The sequence below is a fragment of the Myxocyprinus asiaticus genome, chromosome 46 (assembly GCF_019703515.2).
Source record: "Myxocyprinus asiaticus isolate MX2 ecotype Aquarium Trade chromosome 46, UBuf_Myxa_2, whole genome shotgun sequence".
NCBI lineage: Eukaryota > Metazoa > Chordata > Actinopteri > Cypriniformes > Catostomidae > Myxocyprinus > Myxocyprinus asiaticus.
Genome location: NC_059389.1, coordinates 5,916,812 through 5,937,979, shown reverse-complemented (window position 1 = coordinate 5,937,979; position 21,168 = coordinate 5,916,812). Strand labels below are relative to the sequence as shown.

Genomic DNA, 21,168 nt, shown 5'->3' with positions numbered 1-21,168 from the left:
AAGCTAAGCTTAAAGGAATAGTTCACCCCAAAAAATAAAAAAATTCTGTTGTCATTTACTCACTGTCTTGTTGTTACAAATGCGTATGACTTTCTTTCCTCTGTGGAACACAAAAGGAGTTAGGCAGAATGTCCCAGCAACTCCTTTGCCTACAATGAAAGTGAATGGAGACTCGGGCTGTCAAACTCCAATAATGAATAAAAAAAAAATTATTATGGCTCAAGCACTATATTCCAACTGTTATGAAGCCATATGATAGCTTTTTGTGAGGAACTGAGCGCAGTTTAAATCGTTATAGGCTGAAAATCCCATTCGTGTGTGTGAAAGTTCAAATTTGTCATCAAGATGTATTGCACAAGGTGTCCAGTGACATCAATCATCACTATTTCCATGAGCAACCTTGTGTGACATGTCTTGACGTCATATTTGAATGTATACAAATAAAACTGGATGGCCTTTTTTAAGATTTTTAACGATTAAGTAACCACATTCTCAAACTCAGCATGCTGTTATGAAGGTCATTATTATCTACAGTAGCTGTACCCGTTTCTGTGTAACATTACAGAGTTTCTGTATGCCTTTTTTTCAGTTTCCATAACAAGGTAACATATTCTGCACATTTTGATGGCCTTATTTTCATCCAATCAGGTGGAACAGATTGACATCCTACCCAAAGAAATGGTGTACTCCATCCAAGAGTTTCCACGTTTGGGTCATGTCGTCAAACTCAACAACGACACAGAGAGCACGGTGTCACCTGTCCTGGACTATATTCAATCCTTCACGCAGGAAGAGATAAACATGGGCAGAATTCTGTACGTCTCTGCGTCCCTTCAGGGCCGGGACCACTTTACCGTTGATGTCAGTAACGGCTTCACAACCGTAGAAGGTCTAGAGGTGCAAGTGGACATCGTTCCACGCATCATACCTGTTCAGGTGCTCAACCTCACAGTCAGGGAGGGTGGATCCGTGGCATTGACACAGGAGACTCTGAATATCACACACCCCTTCTACAGATCCATTAACATTGAGTTTATAATGGAGGAGGCACCTCAGCATGGAGACATCAAATATGTGAAGCAAGAGGACGAACTTGTGGCCTTCAGTTGGGAGGATGTGAGTGCCATCACATGCATGCATGAACACGCCTCCTCTTGTAAATGAACGATACACCCAAAAATACAAATTCTGTCATCATTAACTCACCCTCATATTGTTCCAAAGCTATTAAATGGCTTTAGTAGACTTAATATAGCACACAAGTCATGTAGACTACTTTCATGGTGCCCCCCCCCCCCCCCTTTTTTTGGAGCTTGACAGCCCCTGATCACTATTTGCTTTAATTGTATGCTCAAGCAGCAATCTTATTTTGTGTTTCACAGAAGAAACAAGTCAAATGAATTTGGAATAACCTGAGGGGGAGTGAATTATGACAGAATTTTCATTTTTGGGGTGAACTATCCCTGTTAATTCTCATTTTTAGAGGAAACAGAGAACAACTAATGATGCTTTAATTACAGGGTGTTTGTTGTTACTTTGTGTTCTAGAAATGAAAGTTAATTCTTCTCACGATCAAATAGCCACAGTGGAACCAGAGGAGCTTTCACTGGTTTTAATTAAAAGGGCAAACAGCCTAATTTAATGGTTTTACAGAGACTACCAGAATCCCTTCATAACACTCGTTGTATCGTTGGAGAACAGTCAGATTATAAAATAGCATTTTCTGCATCCTAATTACATGCCGTTCACAGAATAACAGCTAGCTAGGCAAGCCTAGATCATGGCACATCCTTGGGCCTGTAATAAGACACGTGTATATGGTTTTTGTCTTCTTCAGTATGGTCTAAAGATATATTTGTTTCTACTGGGCTCCCAAAAACTGCTGTGCATTATAATATTTAGGGGAGTATTCGAAAGGTCCTCTAATGCAGTGGTACTCAACTGGGATTGCTGTAGGACTCAGATTACCCATGGGTCATGTTTTCTTTTACCTTGTGCAGTTTTATTCATGATTTTCAAAGGTGGGAGCATGTCATGTTACTGTCAATGTTTGTATTTGTATAATCTGGCTAGCTTTTACCAAATGATAGATGGATTTGCGCCAAAATACCAGAGTTTCATTGGGCGTACGGCCTTGGATGTCAAAAACAATGATACATCATTTATTTTCATATCCTTACTATACAGGATTATAATGTTAGTAGCTTTTTATTATTAGCATTTAGCATTTTTTTTCCCCTGCTCTCTGTAGAGATGGGAATCATAAGGAACTGAACGATTCCGGTTCAGATTCCTCTAAACAATTCTTGTTCCTTAATGGTTAATGATTCATTTAGTACTTTTGTGGAAGAAATATTTGGAAATTTAGAAATGAAATTATTATTGCATTTGCTGCCCTCAGCTGTCTGTTCCCAAATGATGAGATGATTTCATATTTTGACTGAAAAGATTCATTCAAATGGTGTGTTTACCCAAACTTTTTATTGTGATATTTTATTAATTCATTCATTTTTAGGAAATACCACTATAAGAGAACTCATAATGTTTGTCTTGATGAAGGACAAAATGAAGGACTTCCGTTTCAGTAAGTTTTTGATTCACTAAAAAGAACTGGCTGTCAAGAGTCATTCATTCGGGTGGTAGCACTGTATGTTTTGCGCTGTAGATTCAAAAGAACCGACTCATAAGAGTCATTCGTTCGGGAATCAGTCTAAACTAGTCGCACTGTATGTTTTGCTCTAGATTCAAAAGAACTGACTCATAAGAGTCGTTTGTTTGAGAATCAGGCTACACTGGTTGTGATGTATGTCTCGTGTTGTAGATTAAAAAGAACCAACTCATGAGAGTCATTTGTTCAGGAGTTAGACTACACTGGTCCCAGAGTATGTTTTGTGCTGTAGATTTAAAAGAACCGACTCATAAGAGTCATTTGTTCAGGAGTTAGACTGCACTGGTCGCACTATGTTTTGTGCTGTAGATTCAAAAGAACCGACTCATAAGAGTCATTTGTTCAGGAGTTAGACTGCACTGGTCGAACTGTATGTTTTGTGCTGTAGATTCAAAAGAACCAACTCATAAGAGTCATTTGTTCAGGAGTTAGACTGCATTGGTCGAACTGTATGTTTTGTGCTGTAGATTCAAAAGAACCAACTCATAAGAGTCATTTCTTTCAGAATCAGGCTACACTGGCTGTGATATATGTCTCGAGTTGTAGATTCAAAAGAACCTACTCATAAGAGTTATTTGTTCAGGAGTCAGACTGCCCTGGCTGCACTGTATGTTTTGGTCTGCTGATTTAGTAGTGGTGAACAGACCTTAAACACCTTTTAGGGTCGCGGCCCACCAGTTGAGAACCACTGTTTTGGAGGCACAAGGAAAAAATCTCTTTTACACTCAATCTCTTTCTTTAGTCTGTTCTAAGCTCTCTTTTTTTCCACTGTGCCCCCCGAAATTACTGTTCATGATGATATTTAGCAGAACGCCCCGAAGGTCTACTAGTGGAAGGAATGAGAAGGGAACAGTGGCAGTACAATGAGTATGCTGTTGTTTGAAAGAGCGGTTGTTGCTCTTATGACTGCTGTTCGCTTCTGTTTCAGTATTATGGAAATTCTGACTGTGTTACCCTACTGCTTCAAGCCAGAATAAACTGGCCAATACTCCCTGCAATAAAGCATTCACTCCGCGGCTCAAGGAGCATAGCATCAAGAACAGGGATCAGGTTAACTCGGTAGCGATTCAGCCAGAACAAATGAACTGTGATTTCTGATCAGATATCGTTAGTTAATGACCCGGATGTAGATTGACAGTTCCCTTTTAGGATGAACGTAACTCTCAGATCTCTCAGATCAGTCCTAGACTTTCTTGAGAGAAATACAGTATGAGAGAAGGACAGACTGCAAGACGGTGATCACAGATGGAGAACAGACAGATTGAATTTGATGTCAATGTCGTCTTGTGGCTTTTGTTCATCCGTCAGAATAATGTCACTGTGTACACCAGATGAACCTCTGCTCTCTACATCTTAATACATGATGTCTTAACAGCTCTGGCTCTCACAGCCCTCTGCTCTGCATTTCCTTTCCTTGCTGACTCCTTTGTTTACAGTTATGCAATACTTTCTGAAATACAACTCGTGCCAGCAGAGGACTAATATGTTCCATATGTAGCTAAACGAATGCCGTTCGGCTCAACGAAAGGAAGGGAACCAAAGCAGAATTGTTCCTAAATTACAGACGTACTGTATGCGTCATGCTCATTACCGGGCAGAATGTGGAGTTTCTTTCTTCTGTGTTGTGGAGTCAGTGGTTGGTTTGTGTACTGCCAGTCATCACAGGCACACTGGGGGAAAGACTGTAATCACAGCTTACAGTGCAGTGTAATAGCAAACATTCATAATTCACATTTCAAAACAGATCTGGGCTTTCAAAAGAGAGCGAGAGAGAGAATAAGAGGCATTAGCATGTTAAATGGAACAAACCGGAAAACATTTCAACACTGTTACAAAAATGACAACTTCCTTATACAGTGGCCAACAGTAATCGATTTCTTGACAAACATGACAGTTTACAGACTAAACAATGGCTGAAAGACATTAAAGGAATGTTCCGGGTTCAACACAAGTTAAGCTCTATTGACAGCTTTTGTGGCATAATGTTGATAACCACATAATTTATTTCAACTCGTCCCTCCTTTTCTTTAAAAAAGTAAAAATGTGGGTTCCAGTGAGACACTTACAATGGAAGTCAATGGGACCAGTTCGTAAACATTAAAATACTTACAGTTTCAAAGTATAGCAACAAGATGTAATCAATATGCGTGTTAACATGATTTTAGCGTGATAAAATCGCTTACTAATCTTTTCTGTGAAAAGTTATAGCCAATTTTACAACTTTGTTGCCATGATGAAGTAATGCCCCAAAATGACTGTAAAAACGATGATTTAAACAACTTTACAGCTCAAATAAAACAAGTTTTAACAGAAGAGTAAATGTAAGTGCTTTTATAAAGTTATAAGCTTCACGTTTCTGCCTTTAAACCCTCCCAGAATTGGCCCCATTCACTTCCATTGAAAGTGCCTCACTGTAACCTCGATTTTTTAATTTTTTTATGAAAAGGAGGAAAGAGTTTAATTTTACGATTAATCACAATATTCATTTCATCCAGTCTTAAAATTCCAAGATCGATCTTTTACTTTTAGTTTAAAGTTTATTTCAGTTTTGGTTGTGTTGATTACTGTATCTGTTAAATAAATAGCAAATGAACTGCATTGTTTGGGGCCTGTCGTTAATTGTGTTGGCTTGACTTTGTTTGGGGGTTCGTTTTTTTAATTCCTAAACTAAGACCAATATTTTTAACATAACACTAACTCTTCCTAGATCTTTCAAGCTACACCCACCAAATTTGGCACAGACCTTCAGACTGTTCTGGAATAATGTGTCTTTTCTAACTGGTCAGTCTTTCGTTTTTTTTGCGCAGGGGAATGTTCAAACGGGAATGCTCCTTAATCTAGCAAGCTAGCTTTACCTATCTAGTTTTTAAAATCTATATTTTTTGTAATGTACCAAGTTAGATGATTCCCTGTGTAATTTACAGCATTGGCTGAGAGAGAGCTGCATTCATATGTAAGCAAAATGTATATTATAACAAATCGAATCAAATATCAAATATCGAATCTGTATCAATAACCAGTCCTAAATTTGATTGTACAGTCTGACAAGCAACAACCGTAAAGGGCCATAAAATCGTACAGTGTGGACCCGGCTTTATGTGCGCAAATGGGTGACGTGTGTTCGAATCTGGCGACAATTCCTGATTCTGTTGGCCCCTCTTTTCACCATCATTTCCTGTTTTCTCTATACTATAAGTAAAAAGTAGTGTAAAGGCCAAAAATAAACTATGTTTTCATGCTTGTCTGTGCGAAAAATCACCACCACAGTGGTGAAAGTGGCCTGATGGTTTTCCCATGGTTTCTCATTATATTTTGGTGCCTACATATGGCTCAGGTCCCTCCTTCAATGCAAGTCTACAGATTTGTTTTTTTTTTTTTTTTGCTCTTATTATCATCAGCCAAACAAAAATCATAAGTCCGACCACTTGGAAAAGTAAACATACTTTTTCACTTTTTGAGGTGCCATTCATGTCCGTAGCACAAACAGTGCAAGACGAGTTACACACAAAAGTTTAATACTTAGGGTTAGGCTTTTGCTCAACTCCGTAACCCTAAGTATGAGCAGTAGTGATGCTTGCCAAAAAGGTTGTCATCTGGAGATGGTTAAAATATGTACAGCATAATACAGACGACCGCCATATGACCTGACATGCACACATTGACATACTCCAGTTTCACATGACACACTCACAGTTGTGCATCTTCCTGGGGCTTTATATTATGTTTGTTTGACTAAATCTGCACTTTTTTAAAGAGAGCATCTGACCACCCACGTTAAATCCAGTTTAAGAATGACGGATATATATTAAATGTGTTTAAGTGATGGAACCGACCGAGAAATGGCCTGTTTGCAATCTTGGGGAAAAAAGAACATTGGGTTGGAGGGGCACTGAAAATACGTATAAAATGTTAAAATATCAACTAAACTCTTATTTGCATCACCTTAAAAATTTACTTTGGTAAATTTATGACAAACTGATATGTGTTTATATGAAATGTGTGTATTCTCAGGTACAACAAGGGCAGGTGTACTATTTCCACGACAGCAGTGAGACCACAGAAGACAGTTTAACCCTCATGGCCTCTGCTTTTGACATCACCCGCCGGAGTCCGTTCTTGACCATCGGCATCACCATCATTCCCGTGAACGACGAACCTCCCAGAATCCAGCGTAACACAGGAATGGAGGTATACAGAGTTTTCCATCACTTTCTGCCTCTCACTCCCTGTTTTCAACATTAATGAAGCTATTGGAACAAAAACGTAGTCGGAAAATCCAGAGCGACTCTTGACAGAGTGTGTCATTCAGAGCTGCTTGATGTTGTCTGTGGTTTCTGGTCGCTGTGGAAACTCAGATTTTTGGAAAACCATGATGGTGGCACGAATTCATCTTTTGGGCTGGAGAGACACTGGCCAATCAGAGACGCTGTTCGATTCCCGCAAAATGTGACATAATGATATGTGTGTTTTTCCACATGCAGACAGTCTCTCTCTCTCTCCATCTCTCTCTCTTTCTCGCTGTATCGGGAATGCTTCAACGCTGGACAACTCAATTTTCAAATACTGATGAAAATAACAGAGAAGATTCAAATTCAGACTTGCACTTTAAACACAACTCTACACACATTTGATCTCACCTAAAATATTTGGGTCACATTTCACCCCAAAAAGAAAATGATGTCTGTTTTTAGGATCACTATGATTTTTTTGCTTTGTGATTTTTTCCCCATATTACTGTATTATTATTTATTACTTTAACGTGACAAATTATGTCATTCTTATTACTGTAATGCGAATAAATCTCAAAGTCATAACCGAAAATCTTTTTTCATTCATTACTCAAAATTAAATAATTAAATAATAATGAAAATATAAAAATAAAAAAAATCATTAAATACATAATGAAATCAAATGTTAATCATTACGTAAATCATTAAATCACAACAAAAATAAAAAAAAATTATTAATAAATATCCATTCTTAATTTTCATTACCCAAATTAAATAAATATTTAAATTAATCACTAAATATTTAATGAAATCATTTTATAACTATCGAATCATAACATAAAATCATTAAATATCAACAAAAAACAACATAAATCAATAAACGTTCCTTATATTTCATTTTAGCATTAAATTGTCTCCATTTCCATTCATGCTGTTTAACAATTTCAGTATGTATTTCATTATTTATTTAAATATTTAAACATTTAATTTATGTTTTTATTTAAAATTAGGCCTTTATCGGATCTAGAGTTGACCATTAAAATCAGCATTAATTAAATTGTTTTATTATGTAACAAATACTACCATGAAGTGTAGCTAATATTGTACTTTACAAACAGTCATTTTTTACATTACAGTAATAAAACAATTTGATTTTTTTTTTTTTTTTTTTTTTTTTTTGCTTTACTCTTTGCTTACTGAAAATTGTGAGGTGTGCTTTATTGTCATGAAAATAATGTCACAATGCAAAAAATCCTAATGATCCTCAAAATAGACCTACTTTTTTAATGGTAAATAAAAATAAAAATAAAAACATTTTTTTAATTTATTTAGCCTTTGGGATTAAATATGACCTGGATATATTTCTTGACAATTCTTGTCAAAACATAAGAATCATAATCTACCAAAAATAAAAGAAAGTAGAGGATTCTTACATAAAAATGTACATTTTCCCAAGAATAATAAATAAATGAACAATGTACTGAATTTGGGAGTTTGTGCACACACGTAATATCCAGTAAATCAGTGTCTGGAGCCTGTAGCATCGCACTAGTCTAGTCAGAGAGATCACAACACGGCATGCTGGGATTAAATTTTCTACATATCTTCAGATAAATGTCACATCTGTTAAATATTGAGTACGATGAAACAGCAATTACCTGCATGGTTTAGGAGATACTTGTCCCATGAACTACAGATGTGCTTGACACTGATGTAGTGCTGCAACCTAGTGGAGAAAACTGCACAAAAAACACAGGAGATGATGTTATAGAGTGCACAGAGGTCCCTGTGTAGCCACCAGGGGGCATTACAGACATTGGTCTGGTATAGAAAACATTTACCCTGGTAATGACATTACATTACCCCTGTAAATAGCACTCACAGCAAGGAATGGAGATGATTTTACATGCACTTAAGTTATGAAGGTCATGTTTTGTGGAAACTAGATCACTGAAAGTTAATGGAGTTGTGGACCTTTCTGAGTCAATTCCGTGCTCAATTTTATTTCTCCTCTTCTTGGCTCTGTCTCTCAGGAGAGAGGTGGATGGAGCCTGTGAAAGCAGGCAGGAGCATATAAATGGATGTGTGGCTCCCAGCTGAATTTGCTAATTTAAGGAGGTCTTTCAGCACTTAAAATGACTTGTCCATTAAAGCAACATCCGAGGAGACATAACTGCCTCTTTGCAATCGCAAACACCTCTGCAGTTTATAGTAAAACAACACATTCCATTTTGTGTATTGGTTTGTTTATCCCCATTTTTCTTTGTGTTGCTCTCTCTTTAGCTTCTAGTTGGTGAGGAGTCTGAAATCACAGCCAATGTGCTGAGCAGTGACGATCTTGACACCCCTCCGGAAGAGTTGGTTTATTCCATCGAGACGCCGTCCAGTGGGATCGTTGCCTTTAAAGTGTCGCCGGATGACAGTGTGGACAGTTTCACCCAGGCTCAAATTAACAATGGAGAGGTTTTGTTTATTCATCAGGGTGTGTTGACATCAACTTCTCTTAATCATGATCTTCGAAACACCTTTGAAAAAATCTATATACCATCTCAGGTAGAGTAGGTCAGTAATAATTACTGGTGCCTGCTGAGTCTCTCATAGTATTATGGTGGTGATTTTAAATGGGCAAGTACTACCCCAAAAGCTTGTCAGACACTTATTAGCAGTTTTGGGGAGTAGTTAACTAAAAGTAGCGACGCTACTAACTTAACTAAATTTTTTAGTAGCGTCACAGTAGCTTTTCCACTAACAAGCTACATTTTCCAACAAGCAGCAGTGTAGCGTCACAAAACGCTATATTTGTCAATGCAGCATTAGACCTTATTCACAGTAGCGCCATCTTTGATGTTTGGCGGGAATAAAAAACAAGACTGTGAGGTATAGACTTACCGTGTCTTTAATGACCTGCACTGTATAATGCTGTATAAAGCTCGTAAATCACATCTACTTTTCCACAACTCATCTGGAGTTTTTTGTCTACTGAAATGTATTATAATCTTTTTTTCTCTCCAATTTGGAATGCCCAATTCCCAATGCACTCTAAGTCCTCGTGATGGCATAGTGACTCACCTCAATCCGGTTGGTGGAGGACGAATCTCAGTTGCCTCCATGTCTGAGATCGTCAATCCACGCATCTTATCACGTGGCTTGTTGAGCGCATTACCGCGAAGACATAGCGTGTATGGAGGCTTCACGCTATTCTCCGCGGCATCCACGCACGACTCACCACGCTACCCACCGAGAGCGAACCACATTATAGTGACCACGAGGGGGTTACACCATGTGACTCTACTCTCCCTAGCAACCATGCCAATTTGGTTTAGCACACCCTGGATTCGAACTCGCAACTCCAGGGGTGGTAGTCAGCGTCTTTACTCGCTGAGCTACCCAGGCCCCGGAAAGATATTTTTTCATAGTTCAGTCACAGTTTTGTCTGTCACTCTCTGCCTCTTTGTCATCCCCATCAAAAAAATGTTTAATGACGCTGCTGTGCAAAACGTCTATTGAGCCGAGGAGGACATCAAATATGCTCACCTGATCCGTCCTCTCTCTCTCTCTCTCTCTCATGTAGTGTTGAGAAAACCAAATCAATCAATTAAGAGAATCAGTTATTTTGGACAGTTCACATAAATGAACCAGTTAAAATAAACAATTTCAGTATATATAGCATTGGGAACTTTTAGTGAGTTGATTCTTTCGGTTTATTTAGATGAACTAGTTCACTTTAACAATTCACTAATTCACTTAAAGGGATAGTTCACCCAAAAATTAACATTCTCTCATCATTTACTCCCAAATGTGTATGACTTTCTTTTTTCTGCAGAACACAAATGAAGATTTTTTGAATATTTCAGCTGTGTAGGTCTATACAACGCAAGTGAATGGTGGCCAGAACTTTGATGGTCCAAAAAGCACATAAAGGCAGCATAAAAGTAATTCATACAAATCCAGTGGTTAAATCTATGGCCGTTTTCCAAACAGCATTTTTGCGCCCTTGAAGGGCACTTCAGGAAAGGGTTGCCACTCGAAGGGTTGTTCCAAACAAAAGTAAGAAAGTAATTTTTTTCACAAAGGGCCCTTTTACAAGACTTTTAGTGAAGGGTACATTCAAACTGTAGTGCCACGCTCTCTTCAGAGTGCCCACATCAAGAGCTTTGTCCTCTGGAGTGAGTAGGGCATCACTTTGGATTGGAATTCGCCCTATATCTTCAGAAGTGATATGATAGGTGTGGGTGAGAAACATAACTATTTAAGTCCTTTTTTACAATAAATTCTCCTCCCTGCCCAGTAGGTGGCAATATGCCTGAAGAATGTGAATTGTCAAAAACAAAAGAAGAATGTGAAAGTGAAAGTGGAGATTGATGTTAAAAAAGGATTTAAATAGTTTCTCACCCACACATATCATATCGCTTCTGAAGGTATAGATTTAACCACTGGAGTCTTTTGTATTACTTTTATGCTACTATATGTGCTTTTGGATCTTAAAAGTTCTGGCCACCATTCACTTGCATTGTATGGACCTACAGAGCCGACATATTCTTCTAAAAATCTTTGTTTTTGTTCTGCAGGAGTAAGAAAGTCATACACATCTGGGATGGCATAAGAGTGAGTAAATGATGAGAGAATTTTCCGTTTTGGGTGAACTATCCCTTTAAGAGCCCTAAAGAGGGTTCTTTGCTAAACCTAAGAACTATTGAAGAATGTTTAACTTTAAAAGTGAAAAGGACATTAAAAAGTGTTTCCTTGGCAAAAGGCAATTTCACAAATCCATAGGATTTCAGAAATTAGTAAAGAAGGATTTTCTGTTTCAAATAAATGGGAATTGTGAGAATGTGAAGTTGTTGTTTCTGCTCTCAGGTTCAGAGTCTGGTGGCTTCAGTTTCACCGTGACTGATGGAGAACACACCTCACCTCTCCATCACTTCGTTGTCACAGCGAGACAGCTCACCATCTCCATGGAAACACAGGGAGAGCTCATGGTCTTCCCAGGTGGGCTTCACATATCCAGCTTAAATCCAAATCCAAATCTCTCTCTCTCTCTCTCTCTCTCTCTCTCTCTCTCTCTCTCTCTCTCTCTCTCTCTCTCTCTCTCTCTCTCGGCCAAACGCAAGATCTCTCCCATCAAATGGATCTGATATTTCATCCAAATATGTGCAGAGTGACTTTTTTCAAGTTCGACATGATTTATTCCTTAATATGAATGTGCTCTATAACAATAAAACTGGGATTGACAGAGTAACATTTCAGAATGAGAGAGTATTTCAAGATACATTTATGCTGTATTTTTAAGTCCATGACCTTGACATATGATACAAACCTTAAGGATCTGTTAATTGGTTTAACAGTCAGCAATGAAAGCATTTGTAGTTGTATAAAGCTGCTAAAACATATTTAAAATAATTCCTGAAGTGATGTGATTTGTTTGGTGACGTTCTTCAGGCACTAAGCAGGTGATTAATGGAGAGATTTTGCGATCTACAACTAGTGAAGATGGTGATGAAATCATATACTCGCTGGTGAAACCTCCTCGCTTGGGACGTATAATCAGACCCAACCAGCGTGGGCAATTCGAGGAGATCACCAGATTCACACAGACTGAGGTAAGTAATATTATGTTTGGTGCTCATGTAACTGTAAAAATATAGTAATGTATACATCTAAGATTTTATAAATGTTCAAATATTACTGTCAGTCAGCAAAAAATCAGTAACTGTTTTGACAGTATTTGTACATTTCTCAATATACAGTACTTTCAGTAAAGTTTCTACACTTGTGATACCATCTCTGGCCACAAGGATGCGCCATCATTAGTGCATGTTTCATAAGTAGATTATATAGGGGAACACTGTGCAGTATTCTCATAACATTCTGGTCTTTCCTTGCTGAATCTAAATATGCAATAAATTAACTGGAAAAATATAGCTATAATTCATTCAAATGTGATTCAAGAGTACATACGACAGTTTAAGCTGCTGCATTATTGTCGATAAAGGCCCATTGTTATCTGATTATAAGAGAGTTTATTTATTTGTTTGCACTTGTGTGTTCAGCTGGATGCTGGTGCTGTCTATTACGAGCATCAGATGCCATCAGAGCCCTTCTGGGTCTTGAAAGATTCTGTCGAGCTGGCCCTCTCATCGCCCCCAGCAACAGAGCTGCATTACACCCTGCCAGTCATTGTGTCATACTACGCAGCCAATCAAAATGTGTCATCTCAGCTCTGGAAGAACAAAGGTAGCTGCCAATTAAATGCATTTTGCTAGCTTTTTATTTATAGTACAGTATAGAGAGGACAGAAAATGTTATGGAGAGGAGGGCAGAACTGGACAATGTTGCAGCTGGATTCAAACTCGGTCACCCACATAAGCAGCACAGCTCAATGTGTATGTGTACTATCTGCTAGGCTACAGCTGAAACCTGCTAAATGTGATTTATTTGTAATTTGAATAGGATTTGAATTATAATACATTATTGTTGAATTGTTAATTTGTACTATATAAATATTTGTATTATATGAAATAATACTAATTTGGTGCATACATATGATAATAACAATTTATTTAATAAATACAAATGCAGTAGTATATAGACTTATATAACTTATAGAATATTAGTGCTTATCTCTATTTCCTAAAGCGGCTTCCACATGACTCAAGTTGGGGCGTCAATGCTCCGCTCAACGCCAGTGTCAAGCACTGCTTTGCCCTCTGTATGAAAAGCATTGCAGAAACCATCATGGATAGGGCAATTTTATGAGTTTGTCTGGCAAGACAGTGTAAGGCAGGGGCGCCCACTTTTTTGTATTATGATATACTTTTCAAATGACCAGCTCAACGAGATCTACCAACCAAAAAAACACACCTTTTCTTAAAAAATACAAAAAAAATGCTTATTGGGACTACTGCATGTATCTTCGTATTGAATTGATTAAATGATTTAAATACAAATGATCAATTTCAACATTACAATAAACTCAAAACACCCACAGCACAATAGATTTCAATAGATTTAGGGTCTCTACCTTATTTTGATGACTTGCACTAAATGGAATCAGGCATTTTTGCATAATCCAGGCAGTAGCTGCTGGTAGCTAGTCTCAAACAGGCCTCCAAATTGTCATCAGTCATGGTGGACCAGTGTTTGTGTTTAATCATCTTCATATGGCTGATTCACACAAATAAGCTGAGCCAAACAATGCAGTCAATGAGGTGGCACATTTTCTGATATATGGATACTTGTCTTCTGCAAGAAGGTTCCAAAACTGTCCATGAGAGGCCCTCGCCTTCACCTGAATGTCAGCCTGCAGTGCTAAAATCTCCTCCTCCAGCGCTGATGGGTTCATCTGAAACAGCTTTCCCATGTCTGAGGCCAGGGAATCAACCTCATGCTCATCTCCAAATGGAAAGCACATGAATGTAGTGATTGGCTCAAGTAAAGCAAAGTCTTGAAAATGTTTGCAATCACTTTGCTCAATGTAGCGTTTATCCAGCTCAGATGCAATGTTCTGGAAGTTCCCCAATTCGTGGCGCTGCAACTTAGATGTGAGTAACTGTAGTTTTCGTTTGAAAGCATTAACTGAGCTGATCATGTTGACCACCGTCTTCTCTTTACCTTGCAGCTCTAAATATATCTCGTTCAGCATGTGTGTCAGGTCAGTCAAAAGCCAAATCTAAGAGCCATTGCTCATCTTCAAGTTGATTGTATTCTGCATTTTCTGTAGAGAGGAGAAACTCCTTTATCTCAGGCAGCAGCATAGTGCTTTTTTGCACATAGTGCTTGTTGGTGTATAATTCAATGATAATTAAGGAAGTCAGAAAAGGTGTCTACCTCCTTGCAATTGGCAATGAATCCGTTAGAACGCCCGACCAACGCAGGTGCACCGTCAGTGGTGATTGACACAAACTTAGACATCGGAAGCTGTGTTTTGTCAACAAAGTCCTTAAATGACCGAAAAATGTCCTCCCCCCGAGTGTGTTCTTTCATAGACAAAAGTGTTAGCAGTTCCTCTTTCGCTGTCATGTCTTTAAACACCATCCTAATAAAAATGCACGTGTCGCTAACATCCGTACACTCATCTAACTGCAGTGAGAAACAATCACAGTCAGTTATGTCCTTTCTAAGTTGCTGTGTCAAGTCATCAGCCATTACTTCACAACGACATGTTTAATAGATTTGGCTTAATAGATTTGATAGCAGACACAATCTCAGGTTTGTTTTTAAAATCCTGAAACAATGAGTCTGCTGCCTTGACAAACACGTCTTTTATCATTTTCCCATCTTGGAAGGATTTCTTATGTTAAACGATGGTGTGACTCACCCTGAATGATCCCTCCCTGGCTGCCTTTGTTTTTAGGCCTGGTTGAGTAAAAAGTGACTGTTGACCGATTAATTGAGATTTCAGTTTTTTCACCTTTCTTCTAATCTCGCTTCTGGCAGGGAAATCGTAGTCGTAGTTTTTATGAAGTGTCCGAAAATGCCTCTCCATGTTTCCTTTCTTCGGAATAGCTATACATGTTTGGCAGATCAGACAAATGCATTCAGAAAGGGACATATTGGGAAAAAAAAGTCTTCCTCCCACTCCGCATTGAAATGGTAAGTTTTTGGCTTTTTGCTTAGCATTGTACTCATTTTCAGATGGTAAGAAGCTACTGAGCATTACTGCTAGCTAGCTTTGCAAGTTTGCGCTCTGTGCTCTGGAGCCTACGGAAGCCGTGAATTGCCTTAAGTTAGCTGTTATGGTAAACGAATATAACAAAAATCTTGACAGCGATGGACTGGACATATTGCTCATCAATCAAATGCAAGTCAGACAGAAACCATAGGGAGGAGAAGGGAGGAAATAAAAAAATCAAATAAAATTACCGAAAGCATATTTAAACGACGTGCAATCTGACCCGGGCCCCATAGTGGAAACGTGGCTATTGAAAACATGTATTTGCACTTAGAAGAGGTAAATATTTATGAATAAAATAATGTGACATTTATTGTCTTTTCATAAAGTTTGACTGTTTATAAATATTTCTTTTTGCTTTGTACTGTGTGTGAAAATCACTTTGCTGTAAAGTTGGACCTGTAGTTGGAAAAACCCGGTAATCAATGGCTGATGCTTCGAAAGATCAGCAGCAACAAGTTCAAAGTTAAAATTATTTGGACTTCAAACACCGCATAACAACGCATGAAGGAATGCTGACTCTTCAGTCCATAGAACCGAATATATTCGGCAGAGTTGAGTTATGTGGAAGCCGCTGTAGAGCCACCCTTATTTTCATGAGATTCTGTTAAACCTTCACTTTTCCGAATATGAGAAAATATTCCTAATTTCCCCATGGTGTTTTGTCAATGTATTACAGGTGCATCAGTGGTGCAGGGTCAGTCTAAAGTGATTGACAGCTCTGTTCTGGACGCCTCCAACCTGTTGGCCAGTCTGCCTGAGCAGAAGCGGGCAGGTCATGATATTGTGTATGAGGTGCGACAGTTCCCCGTTCATGGCCGACTCACGCTCGGAGGGTCCAACCTGCCCCGTGACATTCCCTATTTCCTGCAAGATGATGTTACACGTGGCAATCTGGAGTACAGCCACGATGACTCAGGTGCATCTTCAGATAGCTTCTCTTTCAGTGTCCGTTTGAACCCCAGTGGCCGCACCGCGCCGGCCCAGCCCGGTGCCTTAGTGCTGGAGGAAATCTTTCTAATCTCCATCAGACGGCGAGATTCGAACCCGCCAGAACTTTTAAACCTGGACCTGCTCCTAGAGGCACTGCAGGGTTCCACGACAATCATCTCCAAAAACTTCCTCAACACAATCGACCAGGACAGCACACCTGACGAGGTCCGATTCACCATCACTAAGAGCCCCGCTAATGGATATCTCATCTACACAGACACCGGAGATAAGATCAGGCAGTTTAGTCAAGAAGACGTAAACATAGGGCGAATCGCGTTCGTCAGCGACGGAAGTCTGTCCGACGGGTTCATGGAATTTACTGTGTCTGATGGGAAACACCAAACGGATCCATACACATTGCATATCGGAATCCTGGCCAAGTCTCTAGTGCTCAAAAAAGCTCCGGAGATTCACGTTAAACAAGGAGACGATGAGACGCTGATCACCGAGGACATGCTTAGCACTTCAACCGGAGGGCCTGTCGAGGAAGAGGTTCTCTATAAGATTACCAATGTTCCGAAGTATGCCGCGATAATGGTGGACCGACAGCCCACCTCGGCTTTCACGCAGAAGCAGATTAAACAAGGAAGAGTTAGTGTCCGTTTCATAAAGTCCACCTCGCCAAGGGATAGCGTGGCCTTTGTAGCCCGAAGTCGAGCAGCAAATGTTTCCTCTGTCCTCAACATTACTGTAAAACCTCTGGCTAAGGTGGCCCAGAATCCCCTGTTCCCAAGAGGGGCTACCATACTGGTGGACAAGATGTTGCTGGATGCTACCGCTCTAGCCAACAAGACCAGAAGTTCTCCAACCTTCAGCATGATCCAGCAGCCACAAGGAGCTCGGTTGGTCAAGAGGGGTGGGCCTGAAGAGGGCCAACCCATGAGCTCCTTTACCCAACGAGACTTGGATGAAGGACGAGTCGCTCTGGAGATCTTAAACACAACTGGGGGTCAAAATGTTGGAGGTCAGGCTCAAGATGAAGTCCGCTTCCTCTTAAAGGCTCACGGCGTTCCTCCTGCCGAGTGCGTCTTGCCGTTTAAGACGGCTCCTTACGATCCTTCAGGAGTTTATGGCGGGACTTTGCTCGAAGTTCCGCCAACGGTGTCAAGTTCCGATAAGAGTCACGGAGGTCAACCTGAACCCAGGTGGAGAGGAGATGGCGATGCATCTTCTAGTGGCACAACAGCGACCCCTGTGGTGTCTAGACGGAATACGCTGTGGGCAATCCTTATTCCAATCCTTGTAATCCTCCTCCTCATGCTCATCGCTGCTCTGCTTGCTTACTACCTGGTCCGTCGCAACAAAACCGGGAAACACAACGTCCAGACTGTGGCAGCAAAGCCGAAGAATGGAGAAGTAAATCAGGAGATGTTTAGGAAAACCGATCCTGCAAACAACATCCCCATGTCTAACATGGACTCCAAAGGGGCGGATCCTGAGTTAATACAGCACTGTCGGACAACAAACCCGGCACTGAAAAAGAACCAGTACTGGGTTTGAGATGTAGAGGCAACCACAGAATAGTCATTTCATAACTTCCTTGAATCATTCCAGTCAGTGTTATCCAGTTTTCTTGCAATATTTAAGCTTATGAATTAAAGTTCTGCACATATCTGATTCTAAGTCTTTTTAGTTGCTACAACCAGAAGTCTGTGCTGATTTGCTAATTGTCACATAGTCAACCGAGATGGAATTAACCAACTTTTACGGTACTTTTTAGACAAAAACATAACATAATATGTTTGAACAATCCTTTGTATGTATGTTTTGTCAGTATTGATTTAAGATCTCATTTTCAGTGTTATTTACGTTCATGTTTTATGTTTGTGTGGCTTTTAAACACAGATCCAAATTTATGTGCCTTTTTCTTAACAGTCTGTTTTCTATGTGACACATTGTGTGATTAATTGATTTGACTATTTTGCACCTCTGTGTTCACTTTTTAATGTTTAAAGGAATGTTTCGAGTTCAATACAAATTAAACTCTATCGACAAGCTATTGATTACTACCAATTTTGAGTTGTCTTTCAGTACAGAAATGCACTTACAATGCAAGTCCATGGGGCAAGGCATTGTAACAGAATAAACATTAAAACATACAGTTTCGAAGTATAGCAACAAGGATTGAACAATTTACATGTCAACTTGAGACTAATGTGATAGACTGGCTTTCTAACCTTGTTTGTGCGAAGTTATATTCAATCATTTAACTCGTCATGACCATGTAAAGCCGGTAAGTCCATCAACTTTAACACGATAGGTGCAATATCAAATTAATCCACTTAGAAAAGTAGTCTCACTGCAACAAAGACTATTTAGACAGCTTTACCACTCAAATAACGCACATTTTTGTTCAGAAAAATTCATTTCAACACTGAAACAAAAATACAAACGGCGCGTCTCGGGTTTTAAACTCTTCTGAATGGCTTGCCCCATAGACTTCCATTGTAAGTGCTTTAGTGTAAACAAATGTTTTCTTTTTTATTTCAAACCAAGGGTGTAGATTTGGCTTGAACATTGGGGGGACTGAATCGTGATCAACTGCATTCCACAGATGCTGTCAATAGAGCTTATGTCGTGTTGAACCTGTAACATTGCTTTAGAACTCTTAGTTTTGTCCAATTATGGTGCTAGTGCCACTTTTTAATCATATTGTGCCTGTTCAAGAAGAGTTATTTCTTGTATCAAAAAAAAATTTCGACACATAAACAGGAATGTTAAAGAGTAAATGAGGATTCATATTTTTTTAAATATCATAGCAGTATTTTGTTTGAAAGAAAAACAAAAACTTTATCTTTTTCCGCTCTGTTTGTTGTATTTGTTTTGTCTGTTAATGCTTTAATCCAATGCACTGATTACAGGCACTGAAAACTGTAAAATATTCTCCTGCAGAACTGAAGCCACGCACAGGAAGTGACTCTGCAGTCGCTGTGTTCACCCTGTGTCGTGATTGGCTGCAGGAAAGATATGAGGTCATTATTTTTTCCTCAGGCTGTGGCATCTATTTTCCAGAGCTGTTATTTGGTCTGCTTTGAGCTCGGTTTACAATCAGGCAACTTTTGTTTTAGATTTAATTACAGAAAGTCAGTCAGTTGTTTGCGTGGCTGGGTTTTCTTTAGTTGCAGAGGGTGCAAGTACGTTTGAGCACACGTTTTACAAAATTAAGTCGAGAGTTTACAGAAATATCTGCCTCTGCCTATCCTGTGAGAAAAGATAATAATTTCAATGGCTGACTCATATCATTAGTTGTTTTAATAGGTTGTTTTGCTGTTTCTTTAACAATAGTAAAGTTCCTGATTATCATATATCAATTCTTTATAATCATTCCAGAGTTTTAATGACAGAGAGACACGGTCTGTTCCCAATGTACTGCATATGGAATCAATATCACTGTTACATCTTATATTTTTCCCTATTCTTTAGTAAGCTAGTGTTAATTGCATATCCTGGGGTTATAATAGCCCATCTGAGACCTCTCAGGACATTTATATCTGTGTTTCTGCAGAGCAGAATCAAATCACATGACAACTCAGGACATCAATGGTGTTTGTTCTCTGGGTATTTATGGGAATATGTCAACTTAAAGGGATAGTTCACACAAAAATACAAATTCAGTCATCATTTGCTCAGCCTTATTTCATTCAGTCCAATATGCAATGAAAGTGAATAGTGACTGAGGATGTCAGTATCAAACTTTGGCTTAATATCGCCTTTTGTGTTCCAAAGAACAAAGAAAGTCATACAGAAACAATATGAGGGTGAGAATATGATGACAGAATTTTCATTTTTAGGGTGAGTTATCCCTTTAAACCCTAAATCATCACACAACTCTTTTCTTTGTATTTTGGATTCTGTTTGCTTGTAAATATTATTTCAAATCACATAACCTGACAGAAGATTCAAAATGCACTTTTCGCCAGCTCTTTAAAGATTTCATTTTGTGGGTGAAACATTTCCAGTGTTATAATTTATTTTATTTTTTTTTTACAACTATATTCACTTTAGATTTGTGCTTCATAAAGTTTCTGTTCCTGTAGGATAAAAATGTCATGAGGTCCCAACAACAAAATTAATAAAATAAATTAAAAATAAAGTGTGTTTTTGTGCATCAACTGTTTTAAATATTTATAACGTGTGTTAAATGTGTTAAAGTTTATATATATATATATATATATTAAATTTGTAATATCATTTTTTATTTTTCATATTTTATATCATTATTATTCGTTTTAAATTTTTAAATTATACAAATAGATAATCAAAAATAACATTCAACACATTTCAATATCAAAACACTAATTTCACAATCATTAAACATCCTAATAAACAGGAAAGTTCACTCGTGGTAGTCTGACAGTGGCAGCTTGCTATGGCTTATTTTAACCAGCAGAGGGCGCACGGGTGTCCTTTAGCATTTAATGAGCTCTGATCTGCGCTCATTCTTTCCTACTAGCGGCCTTTTCACTCTCTTCAGGCTTTCTTGGCGCGTTCTTCGGAAGACTCGCAGTCAAACACTCCATAGGCCTGTTACCCAAGCTGATATGTTTGGGTTGAACACATGTTCTTGTTTACCTGCTACAGATCTTTTTAGCGTGCTTAAAAGGTCA

The 21,168-nt window shown here is 38.7% G+C and overlaps 1 protein-coding gene across 1 annotated transcript in view; it reads left to right on the top strand.

Moving 5' to 3' along the window:
• cspg4 (chondroitin sulfate proteoglycan 4) overlaps positions 1-20,654 on the top strand; it is a 76,478-nt gene extending 55,824 nt beyond the window's left edge. Inside the window, exons 4-10 of the mRNA XM_051689123.1 lie at positions 649-1,116; positions 6,680-6,856; positions 9,181-9,379; positions 11,755-11,886; positions 12,337-12,497; positions 12,948-13,131; positions 16,248-20,654. Of these exons, the coding sequence (XP_051545083.1) occupies positions 649-1,116; positions 6,680-6,856; positions 9,181-9,379; positions 11,755-11,886; positions 12,337-12,497; positions 12,948-13,131; positions 16,248-18,061 (3,135 nt within the window). The 3' untranslated portion in view covers positions 18,062-20,654. The remainder of the gene's footprint in view (positions 1-648; positions 1,117-6,679; positions 6,857-9,180; positions 9,380-11,754; positions 11,887-12,336; positions 12,498-12,947; positions 13,132-16,247) is intronic.
• The last annotated feature ends 514 nt before the right edge of the window (positions 20,655-21,168 follow it).